Source organism: Bacillus rossius, chromosome 8, assembly GCF_032445375.1.
Source record: "Bacillus rossius redtenbacheri isolate Brsri chromosome 8, Brsri_v3, whole genome shotgun sequence".
NCBI classification, from domain to species: Eukaryota; Metazoa; Arthropoda; class Insecta; order Phasmatodea; family Bacillidae; genus Bacillus; species Bacillus rossius.
Genome location: NC_086336.1, coordinates 11419097 through 11444902, shown reverse-complemented (window position 1 = coordinate 11444902; position 25806 = coordinate 11419097). Strand labels below are relative to the sequence as shown.

Genomic DNA, 25806 nt, shown 5'->3' with positions numbered 1-25806 from the left:
CGCGGTCCTTAACACATCTAATTAATTACGTATATTTCTCACTATGTCAAGCTAATCCAACCAGCAGCACAATTTTAGGAAAAGAATGTATCTAATTTCCAATATTTTTCGAAACAAATAGATAAAATAAATTGTCAGGTGTCTAAAAAATTAAATTTATATAAATTTGTTTAAGAATAATAATTATTTACAAAGTTTTTATTTGCAAGCCTTATAATTTTTAGCATAGATTAAGTATCGGATTTTATAATTCCCGTTTTGGTGTGTTAAGAATAACAAATTTATCTTAACGAAATCTCACATCCTTTTAATTTGATGAGGTAGCCAATTTAAAAAATTAAGAAAAACACATCTATTTACTTTTAATTAAGAATATGCCATTGTTTACATTACTGTAATTTATTTTGGTTATAACAATGCTTAGAATATAATAATAGATACATTATATAACAGATACATTATTTAAAAGTTATGAAACAACTCATCTTTATTTAAAATGTAGAATACAGTTATCAAATTTCTTATCCATCATATTAGTTGATTCTTAGTTATGCTTAGTATTACTAAAACTAAATTTATAAATTTTTCACCTCTTTCTTAAGAACTACAGATTTAATAAATATGGCAATATCCGGTAACACAAAAAAAAAAAAACAACTCAATAACCTTTATTTACCCCAAATGTAAAATAAAAATTATATTCAAATAAACTTGCATCTATATTGAATTTAAATTTATCTTACCAATACTAAATTAGTGAATAGTATGTCTATTTTATAACTTAAAAAATTATCCACCCCTTTCATAATTTTAGACGTGTTGTTTCGTAGAACGTTGAATAAGGGAAGGTAGTTTAAAATATGTTGATTAATCATTGCCAATACCTTAAATTAAGATTGATTTGATCAGAAGAGATTATTAATGTTAATACCATATTTACAATCTTTCACCCCTGAGAAATATAATTTCAGGTAGTAGTAAAGAAAAGTTGGTAGATTATTCATGTTTATAAATCACACTGCATAACTTACATAGCGCTTGATTAGCTTCAGCGATATTACGTTTATAATAAAACCAACTGAACGCCTTTTTACACCTCTTGCAGTTGAATATATAAAAATGGTAAAAGTAACAAACATGTTATAAAATAATATACTTTTTTCTTGCTCAGTTTCAATACTGCTTGATTTACATTGAAATATAATTTATTTCTACCAAAAACTAACATAGTTTAGGGTTAAATTTTTAAAAATGGTAGAAGCCCTTTATGTAATTAATTATTTTAGTTATTCATGATAAATTTCCTACCTCCAGCTTTATTTGCTATATTTTTTATGATAAAACAAAACTAAACCCCTTATCGCTCACATAAAAGTTAAATTATATACAATTCGAAACATACAATTCTTAACACTGTAAGTTATGCTTTTTGTTCATTCTTAATTTCTTACTTTTAGATTTAATAGATTTGGAAGTATTCATTTTTTTAACTAAAACCAAACTTACCACTTTTAAGTCCCTAAATATTAGTAACTGCAGGTATGTACGGAATTTTTTATAGTGCTAATTAACACAATATTTATGAAACATTAGCACTACACCACCGTTTTAAAACAATTACTGAACTACAGTAACTGGTAAATTAAAACTTGGGCAACAGAGTTAGAACTTGCATACAACTAATTACATTACCTCCAAACGTTTTTCCACTAAGTATTCATCGAGCACTCTAAGTGACTTGGTGAAGTCGGTCTCATCTTGGTCTGGTGTCCTCGTCACTCGTGCTTGTGGATAGCATTCCAGCATTTCCATCGGCAGAGAGTCCAAGTCCCCGCAGATCACGTGTGGCGACGGGCTGTCTATCACCTCGGAGGCATGACCTTCAGCCGTCACGAATTCATGCCAGCATTTCGTGCCACCATCAACCGTCATCCGGACCTGTGCTGAGAAAACAACTCTTCACTCACAAGTAAAACAATTGGTACAAGTTCTGTATCACGTATCCTTGATCCTGATGGCATGATCCTGTACACATTGATCCTGTGGTACGTGATGCTTGCTGTTTCAATTAAGTACGTCGACAGATCCTGGACTTCAGAAAATCTTGTAGTACAAAATTAATTATGATCGCAAGTTGAATAAAGAAATGAAATTCCTCAAGACCTGACACAATTTATTTGTACTGTGATATTTTTGTCTGTTCAGGATCTGTCAATGTACTAAATTAAAACCGCAAGCATCGTGAACCACAGGATCAATTATACAGGATCATGCCATCACGATCAAGGGATTAACTTGTAAGTGATACGGAACAATTACCAAACAATTTTCTGTTAGAGGTAGGATTTTATTCTGCATGCTTACAGATGCTTCAGGTAATGGAAACACTAAGAATATTGTGGGTTCCAAACAACTTGGATATCAAACCCATATTCATAAACTTTAGTCAGTGCAGGGATTAAGAACTAAACTGTGAGACTGCCACAGAAAAACCTACTCCAGAAGTCAAACAGAGGTTCTTATTTATTTATTTTCAAACTGATACCAACTAAACGGTATGAGATTTTTCAATGGTAACAAATTTTACACACACACAAAACAATACAATTCCCCCCCCCCCCCAAAATCCAGCACAAACACACACAGTGATGTGTATAATAACATGTACAAAATTATGAAAAACAACAAGAAAATAATAAGTTTTACAAATATTAAAGAAATCAGTATGTAAATTAAGTCACAAAATGAAAGTACCAATATTATGTAAAATTAAACAAAAATATATATTACATATCAATGCAAAAGATGCCTTGTCAAAAGCAAGAGAAAATGTTTAGAAATTTTAAAGCCTTATTTTTAATGTAAATTTTTTTCTGTAAGTCAAGTTTGCTGAAGCCTGGGCTGCAATAAATGTTGCACAAGTCGTAAGTTCACAGACAGTTTGAATGCTGGTCGTAGGACTTGGATAAAATCCATCTCTTTGGACTACGGCTGCCATGACTGGCCAATCATTTTGTAGCATTGCAGAACCCTGCCCTCCGAATTAAATAATTTTCTTTTAAACTTCTTTTCTGTATAGGTAAATATAAATGAGTCAATGTTTTTAGAGTGGTGTGTATGTTATGAGACAATATAATCAGACGCTATGGCTATAAATATATGTTATTTTTGCTTGCTATGTGTTTTAAAAAGGTATTTTGTATTTTAACAGACGTTTTTAATCATTACTATTTTTTATGAAATTATTCACAAATGAGCCGTTGTACTAGATTTTTACCTGTTTAGGCCTACGGTTTCAGGTTATTTCTAAATGATTTTAATGTTGTAAAGTAATTTGTATTATGATTGCTGTTCTTAAATTTTATTAACGTATTGTAATATAATTATAAATCACGGTACTGTGTCTGGGCTGGTGTGATGGTTAGAAAGAGAGGCATGAGAGGCCTGTAAGTGGAAGTGAGAAAGAAACAGTGCTTCCCCGCCAACCGAGATAAAGACGGTAATTCCCCCCCTGCATGGGAACCGAGTGATAACTGCTCTCTCACGGTGTGGGAGAGAGAACGAGAATGGAAGTCCCCAATTTCAAGGTGAAATTGAAAAGAGACTGATCAGGGGAAGCCCAGATTTCTGTGTGTACAAGATTTTTTCATGTGTTGTAACTTGTTCTGTGATTGGCTAATATCTGTAGAGTGAATGAAGAGTGCGTGTGATTGGTCGGTGAGGTCATGTGACGTCTACTCCCTGCGTGGAGGAGACGAGTTCATGAGATCACCAGTCGTCTGTCGATCGCTGCCACAGTAGGTCGCGTTCGGTGGCTTCTCACCAAATTATAATGTAATGTACTAATAGATAATTTCACGTTGGTGGTCGGAGCCAGGCCGAATATTAAATTAACCTAATTTGTTTTATTTTTTTTCGGACAATGAATTAGAAATTGCGGCCACCTTCGTCGGCAGTTGGCTCGGGGCGGAATTAGTTTTCGCTGGGTGCGGTCCTCTTCGAGGTCGCACCATCTTCGTGTACTTGCAGTAAAACTTTACTGAAGGACTTCATCTACGCTATTATTTTTCGGTAATTTCTCATCATGCGAGCTACCAGCAGTTTTTCGACGGGCAGATGTATGTGGACTGAATGAATAACCTCTTTTGAAAGTGTTTGGAATCGTCTGTGCAACATTCTATTTAAAAATAATAAAAACATCAAAATTTGCAATCGGCGTTGAACTGTTTTATTTTTGTATATAACGAACCGTTATAATTTGTGTATCACAATCCTTGCTAGTTGGTGATTGGTTATGACAAATAATTTATGTAGACTACATGGTATGTTATTTTGAGAAAAGTTTTGAAATAAAATTGCTTTACTGCTGATAGAGTAAGATGACAGTAGTGTTAAAGTTAGTTTTTGTCGTGCAGTTGTATGTACACCAATCTCTCACTAGCACGTCTTCAAATTGTGTGAAATCATTTCAAGCTATAATAATTTTACTGCCCCAGCCTTGAATAACAAGTCAATAAATTTCAGTTAGCATGAAATGGCCACAGGAAAAAAAAAAAAGGTGGACATGAAACCATGAAGTCTGCTTCAACTCGGTAAACAACACATGTACTGTGGCATAAAGTTCGTTATACGAAGTGGGAAGAGATGCACGCGCATGTCTGAATACGCTATTGGCTATTGTACAAACATCAGCTAAGGCAAGTTCAGTTGCAGAATTGGAGTGCATAGGACCAAATGTTTTTACGTCCGCATGTATGTCACCGGGTCATACCGTTGTCGCCCAGCCACAGACCGGGCCATGACGAACTTCAGTCTAGCCAGTGGCAGGGAACTCGCACGCACAAAGCAACATCTGCTCATTTGACTGTGCGTAACGGACCATTACGTGCGCAAGCACCTGCAGTTGGAATCATATTGGAATCATAGCTTCAAAGTGAGAACGTAAAGCATCATGTTCAAGTATTTGAGACAAAACTAGAAGTATTACAGCATGCAGAATGTCATGAAGGCCACAGTAATGTTGGTCGCACTTTCGTTTTAAACAAGTCCACTGTGTGCACAATCGTACGCGATGAGGACTGCATCAAAAGTTTATTTAAGTCTGATGATGTTGGTTGTACTAGCGAGAATGTATTTGACATTAGCTACCGGAACTGAAATGAGCAGATTATCCATATGGACAAGGTTATTAAATGAATGGCACAATAAAAAATAAAAATAACAGGCCTGACAGGATTGGTGTGAACCAAGCGGTGATACGCGAATAAGCAATTAATTTTTGAAAAATTTAAATGTAAATATTTGGACAGTAATATTGGTTTCACTGCCAGTAAAGGATGGTTTGGAAAGTTCGTGGAAAGGTACGCGATATGACTTGAAGGTCATGGCCGGGAGGGCAAGCCAACCAGACGACTGACAGTGAGTACACAACCATCTATCTCCCGTTATGTAGTGTCATATTTGTAATACAAATTATTCAATGGTAGGTTTATAAAAATAAATGTTGTGACATGTTTATCGTTGAGTGTAAATCTACGCATTTAGGTTACGTAAAGACTATTTCCCTACACATTTCAAAACACACATCAAGTAAATTAGCCTAACTATTTATAGAGACTAATGCTTCAGAATACGTAATTTTTAATAACACAAACATTTTTTGGAATGCATTAATCGTGCTAAGTGAGGGATTGGTGACAAGCAATTAAAGGAAGAACAATTAAGTATGGTAATATTCTTACAGTGTGGCTTCCCTGTGAAGTATTATTAAAATTCTGAATACACATTAAAAAAAAAAAAAAACTTGCGACATTCCTGTATTTACCCTGAAAACAGCATTTCTAAGTTGTTACTACTTTCTGAGAAATTTCCATTTGTAGGTCACATTAGATAGCCTATGCAGTAATGTGGCCATCTCTATTTTGTGCTTTAACTGCTTTGTCGATCCTGTGTTTTTCCATACATAACAATGTATATTATTTTGTATTTGGATACTGTGTGCAATGGAAGGTAAATAAAAATAAAATAAAAAAATCAGTTGCTACTGTGCATCTAAACCCAAGCATTAACACTTGGCAGGGACTTTTTTAAACAGTATGGAAGCACGAAGCGCTGACTTGTTATGAGCGATAGCACGTAACCTGACGTATAAAAGGCATTGTCATTACGTGTATCAAACAATGTTTTTTTTGTAAGTCATGTTAAGTGCTATCACACATAACACGTCGGCATTTCGCACCTCCATACTACTAACAAAAATCTGTCGGGTTGATGCTTGGGTTTGGATGCACGCACCTTAGAGACTGATATTATTATCATATTTTTTAAATTTTTATTTACCTTCCTTGCATCATAAAATCCAAACAGAAAATATACACGTACTTATACATTGAGAGTCACAGAATAAATTTGCTGCGCTAAAACACAACGGTGACAGCCACATCAATGCACAGGCTACCTAATATAACATATAAACGGTACAAAATTGGTAGTGGCTGCATCAATCCAAAGGTTTTGTGATGTAAGCAATAAGCTGTGATTTTTCAGAAACCAGTAGGAATATAAAGATGCCGTTTTCAGGGTAAATACAGGAATGTCTCTAGTGATTGAATAAAGTATTTATGGAATTTTATTTTTGCATCGAACAAAAGCTGCACTGTAAGAATATTACCCTATGTTCTGCTGTCTGAAAGTTTTCAATGGTGAATGCTCCTATTTTAATGTGTTTTTATCGTTCGTCGCTGCTTTTTAGGATAGAAAGAAAAAATCGGAACACATGGTTTTCATACACTACACACGTCCCTGAATTTACTCAGTTAGTATGTGAAAAAATTTTTATTTTATATTTTGCAATACCTGTGCTTTTACATTGCTACTGACATTTATTGTTTACCCACAATAAATAGGAATATTATGTTTTCCATAGACTAAAGATGTTCCTGTATTAAACTTGAAATAAAGATTTCTTGATTCCTGCTGGTTTGTGAAAAAAATAACAGTTTACAACTTACATTACAGTACCTATGTATTCATCACCGACATTCATTGTTTTTGTTTACCCATATGGGTTTTTTTGATTTTTTGGCAAACTATAGTCAATGTAGTTGGTGTTGTAATAATGGAATTTGTTTAAATAACAACTGTAGGTATTGCAGTTTTAATGAATTTTTAAAGATTTTATTTCACGCTTGTTGTTTTATTAGAATAAGTAATTCTATTACAAAATGTTTGTTTTGATACTGTCGTAAGGGGGGGTTTTCGGATGGACGAAACGGAGTAATTTGGGCGCCACCACGTGGAAGGGCACGTGGACCCGGCTACGAACTCTGCTCAGGGTAGAGGTGGGTTGTTACAGCAATTTTCGGTATCTGTTCCAACCTGATACTGATACAGCATTGTACCATGTTACAAGTCTCTGATACTTCTGTATCAGACGGTCCCAGGAGGCAACAAAGCTCCGCGTACGCAGACCGTGCGACCGGAAGGAGAATCTGATACATTATTTATCACGCCTGGTAATTCTCTACCTCTGATACTCTCATGCCCGCCTGATACAACCAGTATCAATCAGTTCAACATTCACTGCAGTTCGTCCTGGCCGTGTATCACCATGTTGCGGGCTGTCATGCTTTGTAGTTAGTATCTGTATAGTGAAATAAGGAATGGATAAGTGCACGAAAATACCTTCATTTGTGTGGAATTTTTTCACGGAAAATAATGAGTTTGCTAATTGTAATTTGTGTAAACAAAAACTGAGTTATAAATCATCGACTAATCTGAAGAAACATTTGAAAAAACATTGATATAGTATGCTCACTAATGTACTGTAACACCCCTCGTGCCTCAAAATTGAATTATTTGGAATTAATTAAAAAGCCTTGAAAACAAGCTGGATAAAAAAAAATACGTTAAATAAATTGATTTACCAGAGGCGACACGAGGTGGGAACAAACACAATTTAGGAACTTCCTGTAACAAGCAAAGGGGAAGTTGGGGGGGTCGTTAACGTCAATAAAATAAAAACTACACGATTAACTTGATCTATAGTTTCCCTGTTTTATTTGCCCTGATGAATTATCTTGTTTGCATTATTTTAACATACATACAAAAGGTTTTAACAATTTTAAAAGATTAACAAAAGAAAAACGAAAATGGGGCTGGCCAGCGCTTACTTAAACCAATTTACATTCTTAGTTTGAAATATAAACATTTGCATTATGAGTGGATGGATCCGATGATTACATTGATAATTAGTTCTATTCGTTTTACATTTTCTTGAGAAAAACACTGGTCGCTGGTGGGTTGGTCGTCCGCTTAAGATAGTTCGTAGCTCGGTAAGGGGGAAATGTTGAATTTACATTACCACCCGGGGTCTTCAAACGATCACTTCGGGTGGTAGAAAAGTTTCTTCTAATGTTTCTTCCCACGGAACAGGGAAGGGGGGGAGGCCACGAGATGAGAGCATCAATCTCTCCCGGTCATCGACCCTGTCTGTAACAGTCCAAATCAAAACTGATTAGAACTTGTATACAGGCAGTCTATGGGCCAGAGAATGCCCGGAATAAAAATTTAAAGGGGAAAAAAAAGGGGGGGTCGCGAATTATCACTCACCAAAACAGGGGAGTTGCCCAGCACGCTGCAGTCGTGGAGTCAGCCAGGATCTGGAGCTCGCGAATTGCGCGGCAGGACGCGGATGATTTCTTCATGATTAAAAAAATTTAAAAGAGAAAAATTTCTAAGGCAAATAACTAAACTATGCAGACAGACTAATCTACTAGAAATGACTTGAGGGATAGCATCCCTTATACAAAGCGACTACATAGCGGTCGGATGAAGTCTTGACGATTCGCCGATACTCGATGGAGGTCTGTCTGCGGACGCGACGCGAGTTGATCTGTGTCGCGGCAGTCCGCGTTTCGTAATTAAAAGTGCCGCCGGCGCTAACAGGTGGAAAGGGGGGGTGTCTGGGCCGCCGAAAAATACCGAACTTGCCCGAATGCGGGCGGAGAAAAAAATCTAGCAGGAGTCTTGAAGTTGGCCACACTGGGCGACCGTAGAGAACTCTGTCGGAGGAGTCTGAGTTGAAAAGAATCGACTCGCGCCGGGCGTCCATATAACTCAAGGGGAAACAGGTGCTGCTCTCTGGCGGCCTGGAGGGTAGGCTAGCGGAGAAGTTCGCGACTTGGTCGCTAGGTGGTGCTCGTGATCAGTTTTGGCGCACTCGCTTTTGCGGGTAGACCTTGAGAACGGTCACCGGTGTCCAGGGGGTTGCGACCGGTCATTGGTCTTACTTGGAACTGTGAGGGGGGGGGGGGGGGTAAAATGCAACGCTGATGGGAAACTACGCCCCGTCGTGGCTGCAGAGGGGCGAATATAACACTAAGACGTGATGAAAAAGGCGAATCTCAGCTCGTCTCTGCGAACTGGTCGCCTGCAAGCTACAGGCTTGCTTATGCAGCTAGGGTCACGAAGGGAAATAATATTACAGGCTTGAGGCGTGACTGAAGGCGGGGGAAATGGTAAGCGGTCTGCCAGTCAGTGATTAGGCCAGCAGAATATCCGATACGCCGATGGGAAAGGGGCTTCAGGGCACTGAGACAAAGTTTAACTCAGAGGAGTACACCAGACTAACAAATTGAAATTACACTATAGTAGAGCAAATAAAATTTCCACACAAAATTTAAAATCATAATAAAAATTTAAAATATATTGTGTCGAATTTACAAATTAACGGCACAGTACCTACCTGTTTTTTTATTTTTGATAAAATCGTGAATTTTTAATGTATAAAAACACTAGTTACTAATTGTTTTCGAAAAAAGAAAGTCCATATGTTGATTACATCTGTTATTAGTGTCAACTGAGAATTTATTTGCATTTTCATAGCTGTTAGGTGCACAAATATAAATATTATATCTTGTATTAATGTACTTTTTAATATTAAAATTTCATTAGTTTTATTATTGAACGAGACGGTGCACGCACTGCGCACTGAGCGTACTTTGAAGTAGGACAATAAACAAAACGACTTGTAACCAGGGCTGCCACTCTGATATTCATGAAAAACCTAGATAACCTACAAAAAAACCCAGACACATGGGTAAAAAACCCAGATGCGTCTAAAATGCTATCGTTGAAAATGTTTGCGTACTAATTCAAAAATATAAACATAACTGGTTTTAATATAAAACAATTAATTACCTTACAAGACTGAAAACGGTTAAATACAACCAATACAAGAAAATTACACTGCAGCAAAATGGCTGTATAAGTAATTCTTGGACCAGCACATATCATAAAAAAACCTACAAATATATACATGACAAAACAAACACCATCACTGCATTCTTTAAACCGGTAATTGTTTTTATAAAACTGCATCATGTACGTTAGTCTTTATTCAGAGTCTGATTCTACAAGATTGGTTTGAAGGTTAATTGTTGCATTGGTTTTGTGTTCTGCAAGCCTCTTTGAAGAATGTGTCTAATTTAATATTCGACTTAGCTTCTTGAAAACTAGTTTTGTGTTTATATGTATTTTTGTGTGTGAAACACACAGACTTGTTTGCATTTATCAAACAGATATTGCAACAGATACAGTAGCTACTACCTTTATTATTGTTTTAGGTATAAAAATAATTAAAATTATAAAAAACCTAGAATTGTTGGAATTCATTATTTAAAAACCCAGAAACCCAAACACCATTGGAAAAACCCAGATCTGGGTGGAAAAACCCATGAGTGGCAGCCCTGCTTGTAACAATATCGCTTTGCGCCTCTCCTTCAAGGCTTCAACGCCTTCCCCTGCGCTTCCTCCCCTACATTCTTTCCCTTCTTTATCCCTTATTCGTCGTTCCTGCTCCCTCCCCTTTCACAAGCTCCGCCCAAGCTTTGAATATATATTCAAAGGCCCAAGTGACCGTCATCTGCGATCGGGTACTGCGCTCATTGGCCGTGGTGTTGTTCCAGGTGAATTCTGAGCTGATACTAAAGTCTCTGATACTTTTCAAGTGTACTCGTTTGCCGTTCCTGATACAGGCGCGTATCAGTGACAAACTATCAGGTTGATACTTTTCGACCCACCTCTAGCTCAGGGCCGTGACGTGACCCGTGTGAGGCTAGGCTAATCTCCCCCCTCGTGCGTCGTGTTCGTGGGCTCTTGAGGCGTCCCACACGCCTCGGAACTCAGGGAATTATACACGTGACCACTGAACCACACATTCTGAGCTAGTGATTTTATTACCAGCAAACTTACACAGGCGAATTATTACAAGGCACGTTACAAAAATGTTAAAAGAGTTTTACGTAAAGTACTAAAAAACACCGTTGCGGGTGATAACCAGTTTATAGGCTGACCCGGTCACCGCGTGGCCTGGCCTCGAGAGTCAATCACGTATTACGCGTACGAAATATCCGTAAACGGAAAACAAATATTTATGCGAAAGAGTCTACCACCTGGAGCAGGCCCCGAAGAAGTTAGAAGGTTTTAGATTTATTTAAAGATGCGACGGAAACTAATGGATCAGTGAACAAAAAAGATGAAGTCGACGAGGTGCGCGGGCCGCTCTTACTCCAGGCGGCGAACGGAAACAGACTGACGAGACCAGAGCATCATGGCCGCCGGGAAGGGTTAAGTTCCCGCTTTGTTACCGGGCAGCCGTCCAGTAACATACTTAATCAAACAAATATTATTTAAAAAACAAACATAATTTAAGTACACTTATTTATAATTAACAACCTTTAGTTATGGTGTTATTTCTTATTAAAGTTTAAAAACTATTGGCGGGTAGTTCTGCGGATGCCCGCATGGGGCGCTGCGCCGTCCTTACTTACTAAAACTTGAGGCGTGAAAATTAGGGATATTTTATTACATAAAAAGGTTTATACATTATGTTTATTTTAATAAAAGAAAGGGGTCGTCGCACCGACTCTAGCACCGCCTCTTGCCGGGCGCCCAACACACACACACACACGCACGGGGCGGGAGGTTTGAATAGAGGGTGGTGGTGGGAGGAGAGGGGGGTCAGTTGCGACGTGACGTGGCACATCGGGGTAAGGGAGGGCGTAGCCCTGGTCGACGTCAATACATTGCATTTAAAGTACTTGCTATTTTGAGTCATGTTGTAACTAACGAGTGTAATGGGAGCCTAAAATTTGAACTGAATTGTTAACATCGTTCATTTTCTGTGAGGGTTACGTGCTGTGCACTGAAGTAGCTGACACATTGAATTTTGCAGTCTTTCCGGGGAATTCTTTGATTACAGCCATCGTATATTCTGTGTTTGTTATGGCTGGTGTTTCATGTATCCAAGTTTAACCATGTATTCTGATGGCATGATCCCATTGCCTTGATCCTGTCGTACATGATGCTTGCTGTTTTAATTCAGTATGTTGAAAGATCTTGATGGCATGATCCTGTTGGCTTTATCCCGTGGTATATGATGCTTGCTGTTTTAGTTCAGTACGTCTGAAGATCCTGCACATGAAAGAAATTACGAAATAAAGACTTATGATTGTAGTTTGAAAAAAAAATTATTTTTATTTAACTTACAATAATAATTCATTCTTATATGACAATATTTTTTTATGTCCAGTATCTTAAGACATATTGAATTAAAACAGGAAGCATCCATGTACCACAGGATCAAGCCTTCAGGATCCAGGGATTAAATCCAATATATGAAACAGAAGAATTAGCATATTTTTAATTCTTCATAGTTGGCTATAGTTGTGCTAATAAAAGAGATACACGATCGCGGGTAAACGACTGGCGACTGCAGTGTGAAAACACAGGTATTTTAATGTAAGCTTTAAAATGTTATTTTTCACGAACCAGTAGGAATTAAGAAACCATGTTTTCAGGGTAAATTTAAGGTCATCTCTAGTACTTGAAAAACATATTTTCAATTTTTATTTACTTTTCTTTCCCCAAAGCCGCGATGTCCGATGCTGGTATAGTATTGTAAGTTATAAACTATTATTTCTCACAAACAAGCAGGAATTGCATGTACATAAGTATTATTATGTTGGAATACTACATTTAGTTTATCGATGTCTCACTTTTTGAACATCAACCGCCTACTGCAGTGTCCTCCAGATTGCAAAGAGCTCCAGTTTTGAGCAGAATTTTTGGTTAATATCTAACATCATAGCTTTTCTGCAAATTAAAAATAAAATTACAGAAATTACATTTTCCAACACTATAGATGTTCCTGTATTCACCCTGAAAATAGCATTAAATATAACTTAACAGGTAATGAGAAATCACACTGACAACTTACATTACAATACATGTGCATTGACAGTGCTGCTGCCATTTATTGTTAACCCATACATGTTTCTGTGTTTATTTTGGAGATCTTTAGTCAATGGAGGTGGTAGTATGTATTGTTTTAAAATGAAAGTAGTTAATATGGCGGCGCATTTCAGTTGTAGGGAAATATTAATGTTTATATTTTCTGTTTATTGGTTGTTTGTCCAAATGTATTTGAATTAATAAAGTATAATTTTTGTTACATTTCATTTTAAGTAGTGTTTTGAATCACATAGTAACAAATGACTCATAGGTTAAGATTATGTTAGTGATGTAAAAAATACTTAAAAATATTGTGGATGGTTGTTTACATTAAAAATACTGTGAAATCATGTAAATGATTGGTTAGGTCAGGATAGCTACATCTTAAATTGGTAATTCCTATGCAGCCATAAAAAATATTTGATAGTATTTTTATTGTAGCTATACTAACCCAATGAAACATACACCATGTTGGAAAGTATTTTTGATTTAGCTAACCTTACCTAATCGACCATTCACAATAATCATCAAAACAAAAACAAAACAAAAAAGACACGGGTAAACAATTAAGGCGGTGGCAACAGCAATGCACAGATATTGAAATGAGAGCTAAAAAACTGTGATTTCTCAGAAACCAGTAGGAATTTATTAACGCTGTTTTCATGGTAAGTACAGTAGCATCTCTAGTTTTGCAAAATGGTACTTTCTTAATTTTATTATTATTTGCGGGAAAGCCACGACATAAGATATCCACTGAATTTTCACCCCACCGACCCACTCCTGCCCATGAGCCACAGTAGGCCTACACAACAACTGCACAAACAAGACTTAGAGTGCTGCAGTGATAATGAAGTAGGTAAGGATATTAAAAAAAGGTAAATATGAAGAGTCGCGGTATATGCGAAAAAAATGCTAAAAATCCGAAAATACTTTTATTCTATGCTCTTTCACTTCCTCTTTTCAAATCAACCGGCGGAGGTGAGAAATTGCAAATACTTAAGGAGATATTAATTTTCATCACAATACCTGTGTATTATTCATGCGGCGATCACCATTGTTTCTTGTTTACGAGTATCTATTATGTTTCTTATTGGACAATTTTGTCACGTGACAGTTCCGTGATTGGCCAGTATTCAAATGAACCAATACGTGATTATTTATTTATTTATTTATTAATGTTCCGTCGGAGGTATCGTGACGTAGGTGAACGACTACATCATTTCCTTCTAATGGCAAAGGAAATGTACCCGCCTGCAACTTAGGTGATTTTTTAACGTTTCTAATTTTAAAGTCTTATTTTTTATTTGGATATTGTTGCGCAAGTAATAAGTAACAAAAAATTTTTACGTGAGTTGTTAATGTTCATCATTTGTCCGGGTTTGTTAGGTCAGGTCAGTTACATTATAAATACTTTAAAACTAAAGAACCATTGAAATTAAATCATATTATTTTTAATGTACGCTTAGTTTGAAAGTATTCATAATGTAACTGACCTGACCTAATCGACCATTTTAGTTCGTACTATTCATCCTTTGTCCCGGTTTGTTTGGTTAGGTCAGTTACATTGTAAATATTTTAAAACTAAACAGCCATAAAAATTAATTCACATTAATTTTATGTCCGCTTAGTTTGAAAGTATTAATAATGTAACTGACCTGACCTAATCGACCATTTTATTTATTATGCATTCACAAACACACGGCAAAATAAAAAAATGGCGACGTTCGAATGGTTCTACAGGTGTTGTATTGCAAAATTAAAAAATTCGATATCTCCTAAAGTATTTGGAATTTCTTACCTCCGCCGGTTGATTTGAAAAGAGGAAGTGAAAGATCATAGAATAAAAGTATTTTCGGATTTTTAGCATTTTTTTTTGCATATACCGCTACTCTATATATTTACCTAAAAAAAAAATATTTCTTAGCCTTTGTTTTGATATGCCCCTGTTCTCAATATTTAGGCCTACCATAATTCAGAAAGCCACTTACAGGCTAAACTGAAATGCCTAGCATAATGATGCTCACCTCTATTCCACAGCGATGCCATTACATCACGCCTCACAGTGATTGGACGATTGAGTATGATAACAGCATACTTGAGCTGCTCCTTGGTAGCATCTAGAAACTCGCACGGGTTCCAATGCCACTGATTAACAGTGTCCATGGCTAAATCGTCTAAAATGTACATTGCATTTTTTTTCCTAAAAAAGAAGTCAAAAATATTTAGTTGAAAATAGACTTTTAAACTTAGTATGCTCTTTATGTATTGAAGATTAGTCAAAGCATCATGACGTTAAATTTTAATTTTATATAATAATAATAATAAAATTAAGATTTTATTACATTAATAAGAAAACAGAAAATTAAAAACCTACACATAGACAATATTAACCAAAAAAAATTCTAGTCAATTAATGATAAAACCCATTATCATAAAAATTAATTCCACACAAATATTTTATACATACAACTAAGATAAAAGTACTTACTTCTCTTTCCTTTAATCGAGATGTTATGTTAGGTTATGTCATTTGTTTTTAAAATAGTGGTAATAGTCTGTTTGAAAATAGGTCTCTACTAGTGATGGGTCGTTCGTTAACGATTCGTTCAAAAAGAACGAATCTTTGAGAGAACGAAATCTTGCGATTCGTTCGCGATGTAAAGAACCGGCTCTTTGAGAGCCGGTACCTTGAAAGATTCGGTAGAACGAAAATGCGGAGAGAACGAGAGAACCAACCGGCTCTTTGAGAGCCGGTACCTTGAAAGATTCGGAAGAACGAAAACGCGGAGAGAACGAGAGAACGAGATGAGAGAACCGGCCACGCGCCCGGTCTGATTCGTTCGTGAAATGATTCATGACGTCAGGAATCTGAAGAATTAGTAATCACAGTGTGAGCATGTTCATAAGAGCAAACGATAACTGATCAAATAAAATAGGGTAACATGAAAAGTATCTATACCTGAAAATGTCAACTGTTAAGTAGTGGTTTAAAATTGCGTTTTCACATTCACATACACAAATTTGGGGGAAAAAAAAACATGAATTAAAAATAACAGGGAAAGTAACTACAAATGTTCACACTTACCATTTAGGTGTTAATTAATGTACCTACTTCATTTTTCTCTCTTCATACTGAATCGCAGTAGTAGTATTCAATTTTTGTCTTTTTTTCTCTAAATGTGTTGGTCTACATGTAAACACTTTACTCTCTCTAGAGTGTAAATAGCCTGTATATTAATATTTGTAACTTAAAAAGTAATACAATATAAATAATCTTGTTTCATATACGCAACTGTGATTCACTGGCTACGAAAAGCAATGTTCAAGTACTAGCTATAATAGTGCGATTACAAATTAAAGTTAAGAAAGATCACTTTCGTACCTAACATTCTTAGATTTAATGCTCCCGTATTATATAGAATCACTGCATGAAGCATTTGCAGCGATCAACAGTCAATAATTTTATAACAGTCAGTATACAACTAGACGTTTGAAATTTCATTTACCCATGCAGAGTAGATAAAGATAACCACCCACGCGATCCAGCCTCCTCTCGTTATCGGGTCACGCGATAACGAGGGGAGGCTGGAAGCAAACACGTAGCCAATACTCTAAAGGATGAACGAGTTACGTCACCTGATAAAAGAGCCAGATCCTATTCACAGAAAAGAACGAAATGACCGAGATGAACGAATCGTTCTGAACGAATCTTTCACGGAACTGATCCGAAAGTACCGGTTCGGTCAAAAGAACCGTTCTGCCCATCACTAGTCTCTACTTGCGGTGATGGTATTAAAAACGAACGAATATTTGGGAGAACGAAATCATGTGATTCGTTCGAGTCGATTCGTTGAAAGCTGAACACGAGTCAAAGAACAAAGTTGCGGAAGAACGAGATGAGAACCGGCCACGCGGCCAGTCTGATTCGTTACTTGGATTCGTTCGTGAAACGAATCATGACGTCGGGAGTCAGAGTAATCACTAATCTGTCATCGCTGCGTGAACGTGCGTATACAAAAGAGTAAACGAGACTTGGATGTAGTAAATCAGGGTAACATGAAAAATATTTACCCCTGACAATGTCAATGCTTTAATTGTAATTTAAAATACATTTTTCACTTTCACAAACACAAACATTGGAAATAAAAAACTAACAAACCATCCGAACATGGAAAGTACCAACAAAAAATTGCACCACACTTAACATTTTTGAGTTAACTACTTAACATTGCTTGCACTGGCCTTTTAGGAATATTCCTAAAACCAAGTTGTTATAAATATAATACAAAGAAAAATAAAATGTGAAAAAAAAAGTGCTTTTTATTTTAGACAAAATTATAATATTAAAATGGTTATCAGCTAACAGTTAGAATACAGCTAGACGTCTCGAATTTCAACTATCCGAGCCGAGAAGATTTCGATAACCACCCAGGCGCAAATACGTAACTAATTTTCCAAAGGGTAAATGAGCTATGTTTCTTGATAAGAGCCACATCCCGTTGAAGAACGAGAACGAAAAGAACAAATCTTTTGAACGAATCATTAGATGAAGCTGATTCTAATGAATCGATTTGCTAAATATTATCTTTCTGTTCATCACTAGAACAAATAATGTTCAATTAAAAGCAAGTGACCAAGTTAATTTAATATAAATAATTCTTATAGAAGTCACAAAGCCATTTTGCCTAGCCATCGTCCGGGCTCTCAGGCTCGAGTCCCGGTGCGGCTCCTAGCGGGAATGGCTGTCGTTGATGTCGTGTTTCCGGGTGGGCGCCAGACTAGCTCTGTTTCTAGTCGATAGGTGGGTCGTGGGATCGGTTGCCCTGCGTGGCCCACTAGGACCGTCGGCGGTGTTGCGTGGGATGTGAGGGATTCCCTACTTGGTGGTGGTTGGGGAGTCGTATGATTAATTAATTAGGCGCAGAAGTAGTGCAACAAATGACGGGCGTCGTTTATTCATGCGACTGTGGGTTTGGTGTAATACCGTTGATTACACACCACGTCGTACAGAGGTTGACGTCACACAATACAGAAGTTACACAATTACACAAAATTAGTCTGAAAAGTTACGTAATAAGGCGTGGCACAAGTTTACAAAAATGTTACGTGATGGTGCGTTGCACAAGTTTACTGAATGTTACGTTGTGGCGCGTCGCACAGGTTTACTAAAAAACATTCCAGGTTCAAGGCGGCGCACAAGATTACTAAATGTTACTTGTTAGCGTAGCACTCGGCGGTTCTGAACCTGGTAACCCTGAAGAGGGGTGAGGGTGTTTGGAGACGGCCAATCCCGTATATCAATGTCTCGAGGCGGTGTTCGCGTCCACTGTAGTGGAGCGTGGTCCGCAGCTAAATTCGTCCAAGTTCCCTTACGGGGTGGTGTCAGCGCCGGGGCGACTGGTTTTAGTTAAAGTTCTGTGGTTCGGGAGGCGGCCCGTGCCGTATACTGAAACTACCCCGCAGACCAAGTGTGGTGCAGGGGTTTTTAAAAGTTATGCGGCCGGATTAAGTTCTGGACCGAAAATTGGACCGGGTACGCACGGAGAGATAAGTAAAAAGAGGTTTCGAGAAAGTGACTATAATTACCAGAAGTGAGTTCAATGCAGGCAATGGATGATGTCTCTCCGTGGGACGTGCGTCCGCCCCGGTCCACGAGTCGCGCTGTACTGGCGTGATGTCATGGCATCCGGCCGAGGCTCGGTGTCCCTCGCGCCAGGGTTGACCTCACCACGTTATTTTCTAATGTGACATGATAATAAGAGATTTTAAGGGCGCTAAATTCCTACATTAATTATTAAGGCTAAATTAACATCACTCGTCCCTTCTACAATTTAGAGTTAGTATGTTTACGAATTATGTCCTTTAAATTATACGTCACACCAGCGACTGTTCGTCTCTTGCCGGTGTGACACGTTAGCTTCGCACGTCACATATTTATTTTCTTTGTGACCGCGCTGGTTATGTGAATGCTTACGCATTCTGGTGAGGTGGTTTTGAACTAGCCTTGCCTCGTAGTTCTCTGATTTGTCGTAGGAGGTCTCTGTATGCGGCGCGCTGATAGCGCCACGATGGAGAAATTTTTGTTTGCCGTAGCCAGCTGTTGGTAGGGCTAGGGAAGTAATTTTTTGTGAGGTTTGTGTCGGTATGGCGAGTTGTAATTGAAAATGTTGCGGTTTTTGGGGGGTCTGTCGAGGATGTAACTTCAACGAGTGGAGTTGAGCCACTGTATACTATGGCAGTATTAAGCAATACGATTTACGAGTGGTGTTTGCGACGAGTGCATGCTAATAGCTATTGCTGAGAATACTATGGCAATATTAAGCATTACAGTTTACGAATAGTGTTTGCGACGAGTTCGTGCTGCTAGCTATTGCAGTGAAACGGGTTGGTGCCTGGTTGTACTTCATTTACGATTACAGCAAACGTGACGAGTTTAATGTAATTCATCGTGGTGGATGGTTACCGCATTTAACCAGGAAGTTACACTTGGTCTGGCACTGCTGCGTTTTCGGCCAGGTTGCCTTTTTTGAAGCATGTTTTGGAGACCTGCCTTATGTAAGCGTTTTCGTTTACTGTCGACGAGGATTTGAGCTGTTTTCCTTTGCTCATGATGAGCGATGTTGGGCAGCAAAGTAAGTTTTTGGCACTTAGTTTTAGCACCTCCCCGAATTTGGAGTACAATATGTGAGTGAACTTACTAAGACTACCCACAAGTTAAATGAAAAGTGTCACAGTCAGCCATTTATATTTTTAGTAATTTATTATCATATTCAAGTTTGGCTGTTAGTGAGCTTTGACTATATGGTGCAAGATACAGATATATATTTTAATTTGAGAGCGCTACTAGAGAGAAAGTTAATTTTTTTTTATTGAGGAAAAGTAAATAATCAGTGACATATTGTTGATGGGTTTTTCGATGATGCATATGGTAGGCATTTGGATGTGTTCCTATTTTTTTTTTGTAGAGAAAAAGAAGTTATATCATGAGGCAGGTATGCGTGTATTTTAAAGTGCCTTACCTTGTATTATTAACAGTTAACCGTTCGTTATAACATGTACCTGAAGCAATTTTTTTTAAAGTTAATTAATATTCTGTTATGTATACACGCTAAAGATTTGCTTATCTGAAGGAAGTAATGTTAAAATTAGTTCTGTTAAGATACATGCTGGTACATGATCTTATTTGTGGTAATAGTGATTTTTATTTGATGTTTTACTAATATTGTGAAGTATTTATTATAGCAAGTATTTTACACAGCCTGTACTGTTTATGTATGCACCTTATTATATTTGTATTCTTGGAGGGAGTACAAAGTTATGCTGGCATAACCTGTACTTTATTTGGAGTCTGGTTATTAATAACTGTGAGTTGGCATTGACTCAGTCTGAGGCATGTGGTGTGGCCTGCGACTACCATCTCCAACCCCTCCATACTTTCATTTAATATTTTTGTGCATTATTATTTTTGGTAAAAGTAATGGATTTATTAAAGTTAATAATTGATTACTATTATAAATGTTCCAACTAATATTTAGTGATCAGTGTAAATTTGCTGTGGAAGCGGTCAATGTAATTGTTGATGAGTACAGTATTAATTTTGTGGACCAGTACAGGTAATAAATTCACTTTACTTCGACCTAGGATTCTTTCTTTCCATCAGACTGCCCTACTACCTCCCTTTCCGCTTAACGCTGTGGTTAGTGGAGATAACGGTGGTCTCACCGGACTGCTCTGGTGGGGGGTAATAACGAAACACAAGGAGTTAATAATTATGTCTCATGGGTTAATTAACTAATTTAGGCAGAAGGCTGCCAGGAGGACACTCACACGCGTGTCGACGCATTTACACACGTGAGTGCCCGGGCACTCCTACGTCGCACTTTCGTTAATCAACTTTTAATTTATACGTAATATTGTTTAATATTCTGTGTGTGTTTTTGCAACATGGTCGGCTGTAATGTCGGTCTGTTTATTAGGGGGCCGGGTTCTACCTTGGTTGCTGGTGGCTCGCCTGACTTGGGTGGGCCATGGCTAGGGGCACGTTCCATTAGCGGGGTTGAATACTGGCGGTTGCAGGTCGGGCTTTAGGGTGGCCTTCGGTCAGACGACGTCAGCATTGCATTTTAGGATGATAGCAGGACTGTCCAATGCACGATTTCATTGCAATCATCTCAATCAAGCTATTGGCACCATTGTGAGGTGAGCAGGAATATAAATTATTCATTCATTATTTGTTCGTTAATTTTTTCTTACAAAATAACACTTGCAGGTTTCATGAGAGGCCCAGGAGAAAACAGACTATGAAACAAGCTGCCTGCTTCTTCCTTGATTCTTTGAGGTCATATTAAGTGCCTTGGGATTTGGTGATTTACATTTTACAATTTATTTTATACTTAAAATAGGAACAAATTTATTACTAATGTTGCTTGTGTTTTGCTATTTTAACCACGGTGATATTGATTCCAACTTTGATTAAACAGAACTTGCCTTCCCCTGCAGTTTGGGTGTAAAACCCGAGGTGGGACTAGTGATGCTACTAGTGCTAGACTGCTGAATTTATTCGGGAGAGCACCAGGCAAACTCGAAGTATAATCGAATTGCTGTTTTGTGAATCGATGGCCTTATCATATCACTAGACTCTAAAACTAAGAACCTGGCTAAATACAGAAGCACAGAACTGGTAATTTACTGTAGTTGCTTTGTAGTATGGAGTTTTTTTTTATAATAGTATGCAGTTTATATTAATATTAATCTGTTAATTCTTACACACATTACATTAATCACCCATATTTTTAATTATATAATATGTCTTAGCTGTAGTCTTGCTAGGAAATGGTTTAGATTTTTATGGGCAAACCCATATACATAAAATTTAACCATGAATCTACTCATCTGCTAAAGACATGAATCTACATGAAAGTTAATTTAAATATTTTGTTAATGCTGCCAAGCATATGCACGACTTATACACTAAAATGTTCCTCTGGAGTCGACTGGTCCCGTGCAAGTGGCTGTGGACCAACATTGTCACTAGCCAGACCCAAGCAGAGCTACGCCAAGGTCGGAACCTTGCACTCCCGATGAAGCTCCAGGTTGTGACATGGAGGCATCCGGACACCAATGGGTTTTAGACACACCCGCCGATCGAGACATTCTAATTCCCGGCTGAAACACGACCAGTTTCTGGCCAACCACACTCCAGAAACCACATGTTCTCAACCTATGCTATAGTCAGGACAGCTGGAATACATCTGTTGACACCACCTGTCGGCCAATGGCCACAACTTTTTCACCAGCTTGGTGCCAAAATGAACCAACCCACATGAAGTCATCTGGCAGCTAAACCCCATGACTTACCATATCAAGTCCTTTAATGAGCAAGCTACAAAGATACATCGAAACAACTTCCACCTTGTCCCTTTCGGGGAGCTCAATACACCGATGGTCGACAACATCACTGCATCCCTAGACAAACAGAGGGAGGGTAAAGTGCCACATTCGATAGGTGGACCAGGTGGCACAGCAACCTCAGACAGACACCATACCCATGGGATGGAGTCCCAATGTTGGGAAGTGAAGTTAGGAGCTCACCATATCAATGGTTACATTGGTAGACAGGCACCACTGTCATTGAGTTAGAGCAGCTCATTCTTCCTTGAATTGACCTTCAGGAGACGAGGATGAACCATAGGAGGGTCAGACCATCTGGCAGTAGGATGATGAGGCCTCAAGGGAAATCACACCCGAGGAATGGACCACCAACTGGCCTGCAAACATCAGCTAATAATACACAATGTTCTAATACAGGTAGAGTAGCTGGACACATCATATAAGGTGTCTCCTCTTCCCATGGAGAGGTCCCGACAAGCACAGCACCTCTTAACTGTCGGTGCTGCCCAAATGAGGTGAGTGAAGTAGTGATCCCTGAAGGTCTGAAGGTGGGGACAACAGACAAAGTAGGAGGTCAGTCATTATACAGTTTGGGCAGGAATGGGGGTGCTCCCCCCATGGCCTCACATTCGACTCGCATTTGTACCCGAACCAACACACCTCCATCGCGGCCCTGCAGTAACTATTCTACACTATACCATACTATAACTGTTGCCTCACTTTATCTGAACCCCAAAACCAGGCACTAACCCAACCACTTTCAGCAACAACATCCCGAACCTAGTGATATGATAGGAGGAGTGCACCATTCTATTGCATGTGACAAAGGCATCAATGATCATAATGACCTTGAGGGAGGGGCACATTTGAACACACCCATTAGTGCTCCTTGGCTTATACATACCATTATTTCTTTTCATCGCCTCCTCACAGAGCATGTGCGACAGTGTAAGTGACCCGATATGGTCTCGTGCAGTTGAGTGCAGCAAAGTACAACTCCTTGTAAAAGTATCACCACCTGTGAAAGGTTTATGCACTCTATATTGATATTTCAGCTACACAATTAATGTAAGATGTTGCTAACTGCCATTAATCATAATCTATTTAACAAGAACTGTCCCATCATGCCATCCTGTCCACAAACATGGCCTAGGTCGACTGCAGTGCACTGTATATTTAATCTCTGGTATCATGCAACCATTCAGTACTGACTCAGTTCATAATCTGCAAGCATGGGGACTGGAAGCATGTGAACACCATGGGGGTCTCCATCATCATGTTTCACCCACATCGTAGCTGCAATAGTGTCAGTTGTCTAAAACCTTTAACTCTGGCCCTACGACTTCTCCCAATCAGTTCGAACTAACTCCCCAGACACATTTTTTTATTATTTAAGCCCTCATTATTGTTTTACTTTTACTAATTCAATCGTCACCTGGCCATTGCTTGTGGGCCAGGTTGCCAGTAAGTTTGTATCACTGCAAAAGGTTGATTGTTAAGTCTGCAAAGGGTCTCCATGAGCGAAACATGCACCACAGACTATGTTTATTCACCAACAATATGGCGCGCATTATTCCAAACAAACCACCAATGATTGCACTCTTTTACTCGGATTGCACTGCAACATGACACGTTTTTTTACTCACATTAGGAAACAACAACGACAAAACAACTGACTGTAGAAAACATGTCACTTCCGGGCGCCAGGTGGACCACCTGTTAAAACCAAAAAGTCCTCAACTTTCAGGCAGGCTGGCCAACGTGACAGTTTTGTTCTTTTCTTCAGGCACTGCACTATTTACACTAAACATCCCGCACACCTTGAAATCAAGATTTCAACAGTCGGTAGGCAGGGGACACAGCTTGACCGCTGGACGCCGAAGGAGCCCCTGTGAAGTCTGCATGGTGGCCACCCGCACGACACCATCCTTGCCTGGGTGGACTTCAACTACACGTCCCAGACGCCATTGTAGAGGAGGAGTTCGATCTTCCTTGATCAACACAAGCTACTGTGCGCTGAGCTTAGGCCCATGATCATGCCATTTGGCCTTCTGTTGGAGGGTGTGAAGATAGTCCCGGTGCTAGTGACGCCAAAATTCTTGATGTTAACGCTCCTCCAGTTGCCAACGCTGAAGCCTATTCAGTGTTAAGTGGCTAAGATCGAGCTCTGGAGGCGCAACAAGAGGCTCAAGCGTAAGAAAATGTCCTGGAGTCAGTGCCCTGAGGTCATTAGCATCAGAACTAATTGGACTCAGGGGCCTGGAATTTAATACAGCTTCGACTTGAACCACCACAGTGTACAACTCCTCAAAGGTTAATATATGCTCCCCAATTACTCTGCTCAGCTGACTTTTGACCGCTTTAACACCAGCCTCCCAAAGACCTCCGAAATGAGGAGCTGCGGGTGGATTGAAATGCCAGTGTAGGCCTAGGGGAGTGGCCCAATCATTTACAGCTCTCTGGAATGGTGCTGAAGTGAGAAGCTGTCGTAACTCACGTAATCGGTTGTGGGCCCCGACGAAATTGCTTCCACAATCACTGTAAACATCTGAACACCTACCTCGATGAGCGATGAAGCGCTTGTAGGCAGCCATGAAAACATCGGTTGGTCAAGTCGGAAGCGAGCTCCACATGTACTGCCTTGGTGGCACAACACACAAAAAGGCACAAGTAAGCCTTTAACACGGGAACCTTACGAGTTCTGTTGGGTTTGATGGCAAACGGACCCGCGTAATCCACACCCGTCCTAGAGAATTTTTTCACCTGCTGCACTCTCATAGCTGGCAGGTTTCCAGTAACAGGTTCACTGGGTGATGGATTCACCTTCCAACATTGCAGACAGGAGCGCAAGACTCTACTGTTTTCCCGCCAGTCTGACAGTATCCAGAATTGTTCCCTGAGGATACCCTGAAGAGTACGAAGTCCGGGATGCTTATTGATCTCATGATGATGGCGAATTATCAGGTCAGTGAATGGGTGACAAGTGGGCAGCAATGCAGGGTGTCTTTGCTCGAATAACAAATTAGAGTTATGGAGCCGACCGCCCACCCTAATGAGACCAGTCTTATCAAGAAAGGGGGACATCTTCCGAATACGAGCAGCAGAGCATTGACCCCTTTTCAA

General features: G+C 38.7%; 1 protein-coding gene across 3 annotated transcripts in view; it reads right to left on the bottom strand.

The window, feature by feature from the left end:
* The window catches only part of LOC134535516 (thiamin pyrophosphokinase 1), a 40053-nt gene extending 23006 nt beyond the window's left edge, over nucleotides 1-17047 (bottom strand). The window contains exons 1-3 of one of the 3 annotated variants that reach the window (XM_063374656.1): nucleotides 16379-17047; nucleotides 15318-15493; nucleotides 1693-1943 (exon numbers count right to left, since the gene is read on the bottom strand). In XM_063374656.1, the coding sequence (XP_063230726.1) occupies nucleotides 1693-1943; nucleotides 15318-15480 (414 nt within the window). In that variant the 5' untranslated portion in view covers nucleotides 15481-15493; nucleotides 16379-17047. Of the gene's footprint in view, nucleotides 1-1692; nucleotides 1944-15317; nucleotides 15494-15781; nucleotides 16172-16378 lie in introns of those variants that run through there. The other 2 variants (XM_063374657.1, XM_063374655.1) reach the window with 2 other exon arrangements.
* Nucleotides 17048-25806: the final 8759 nt, after the last annotated feature.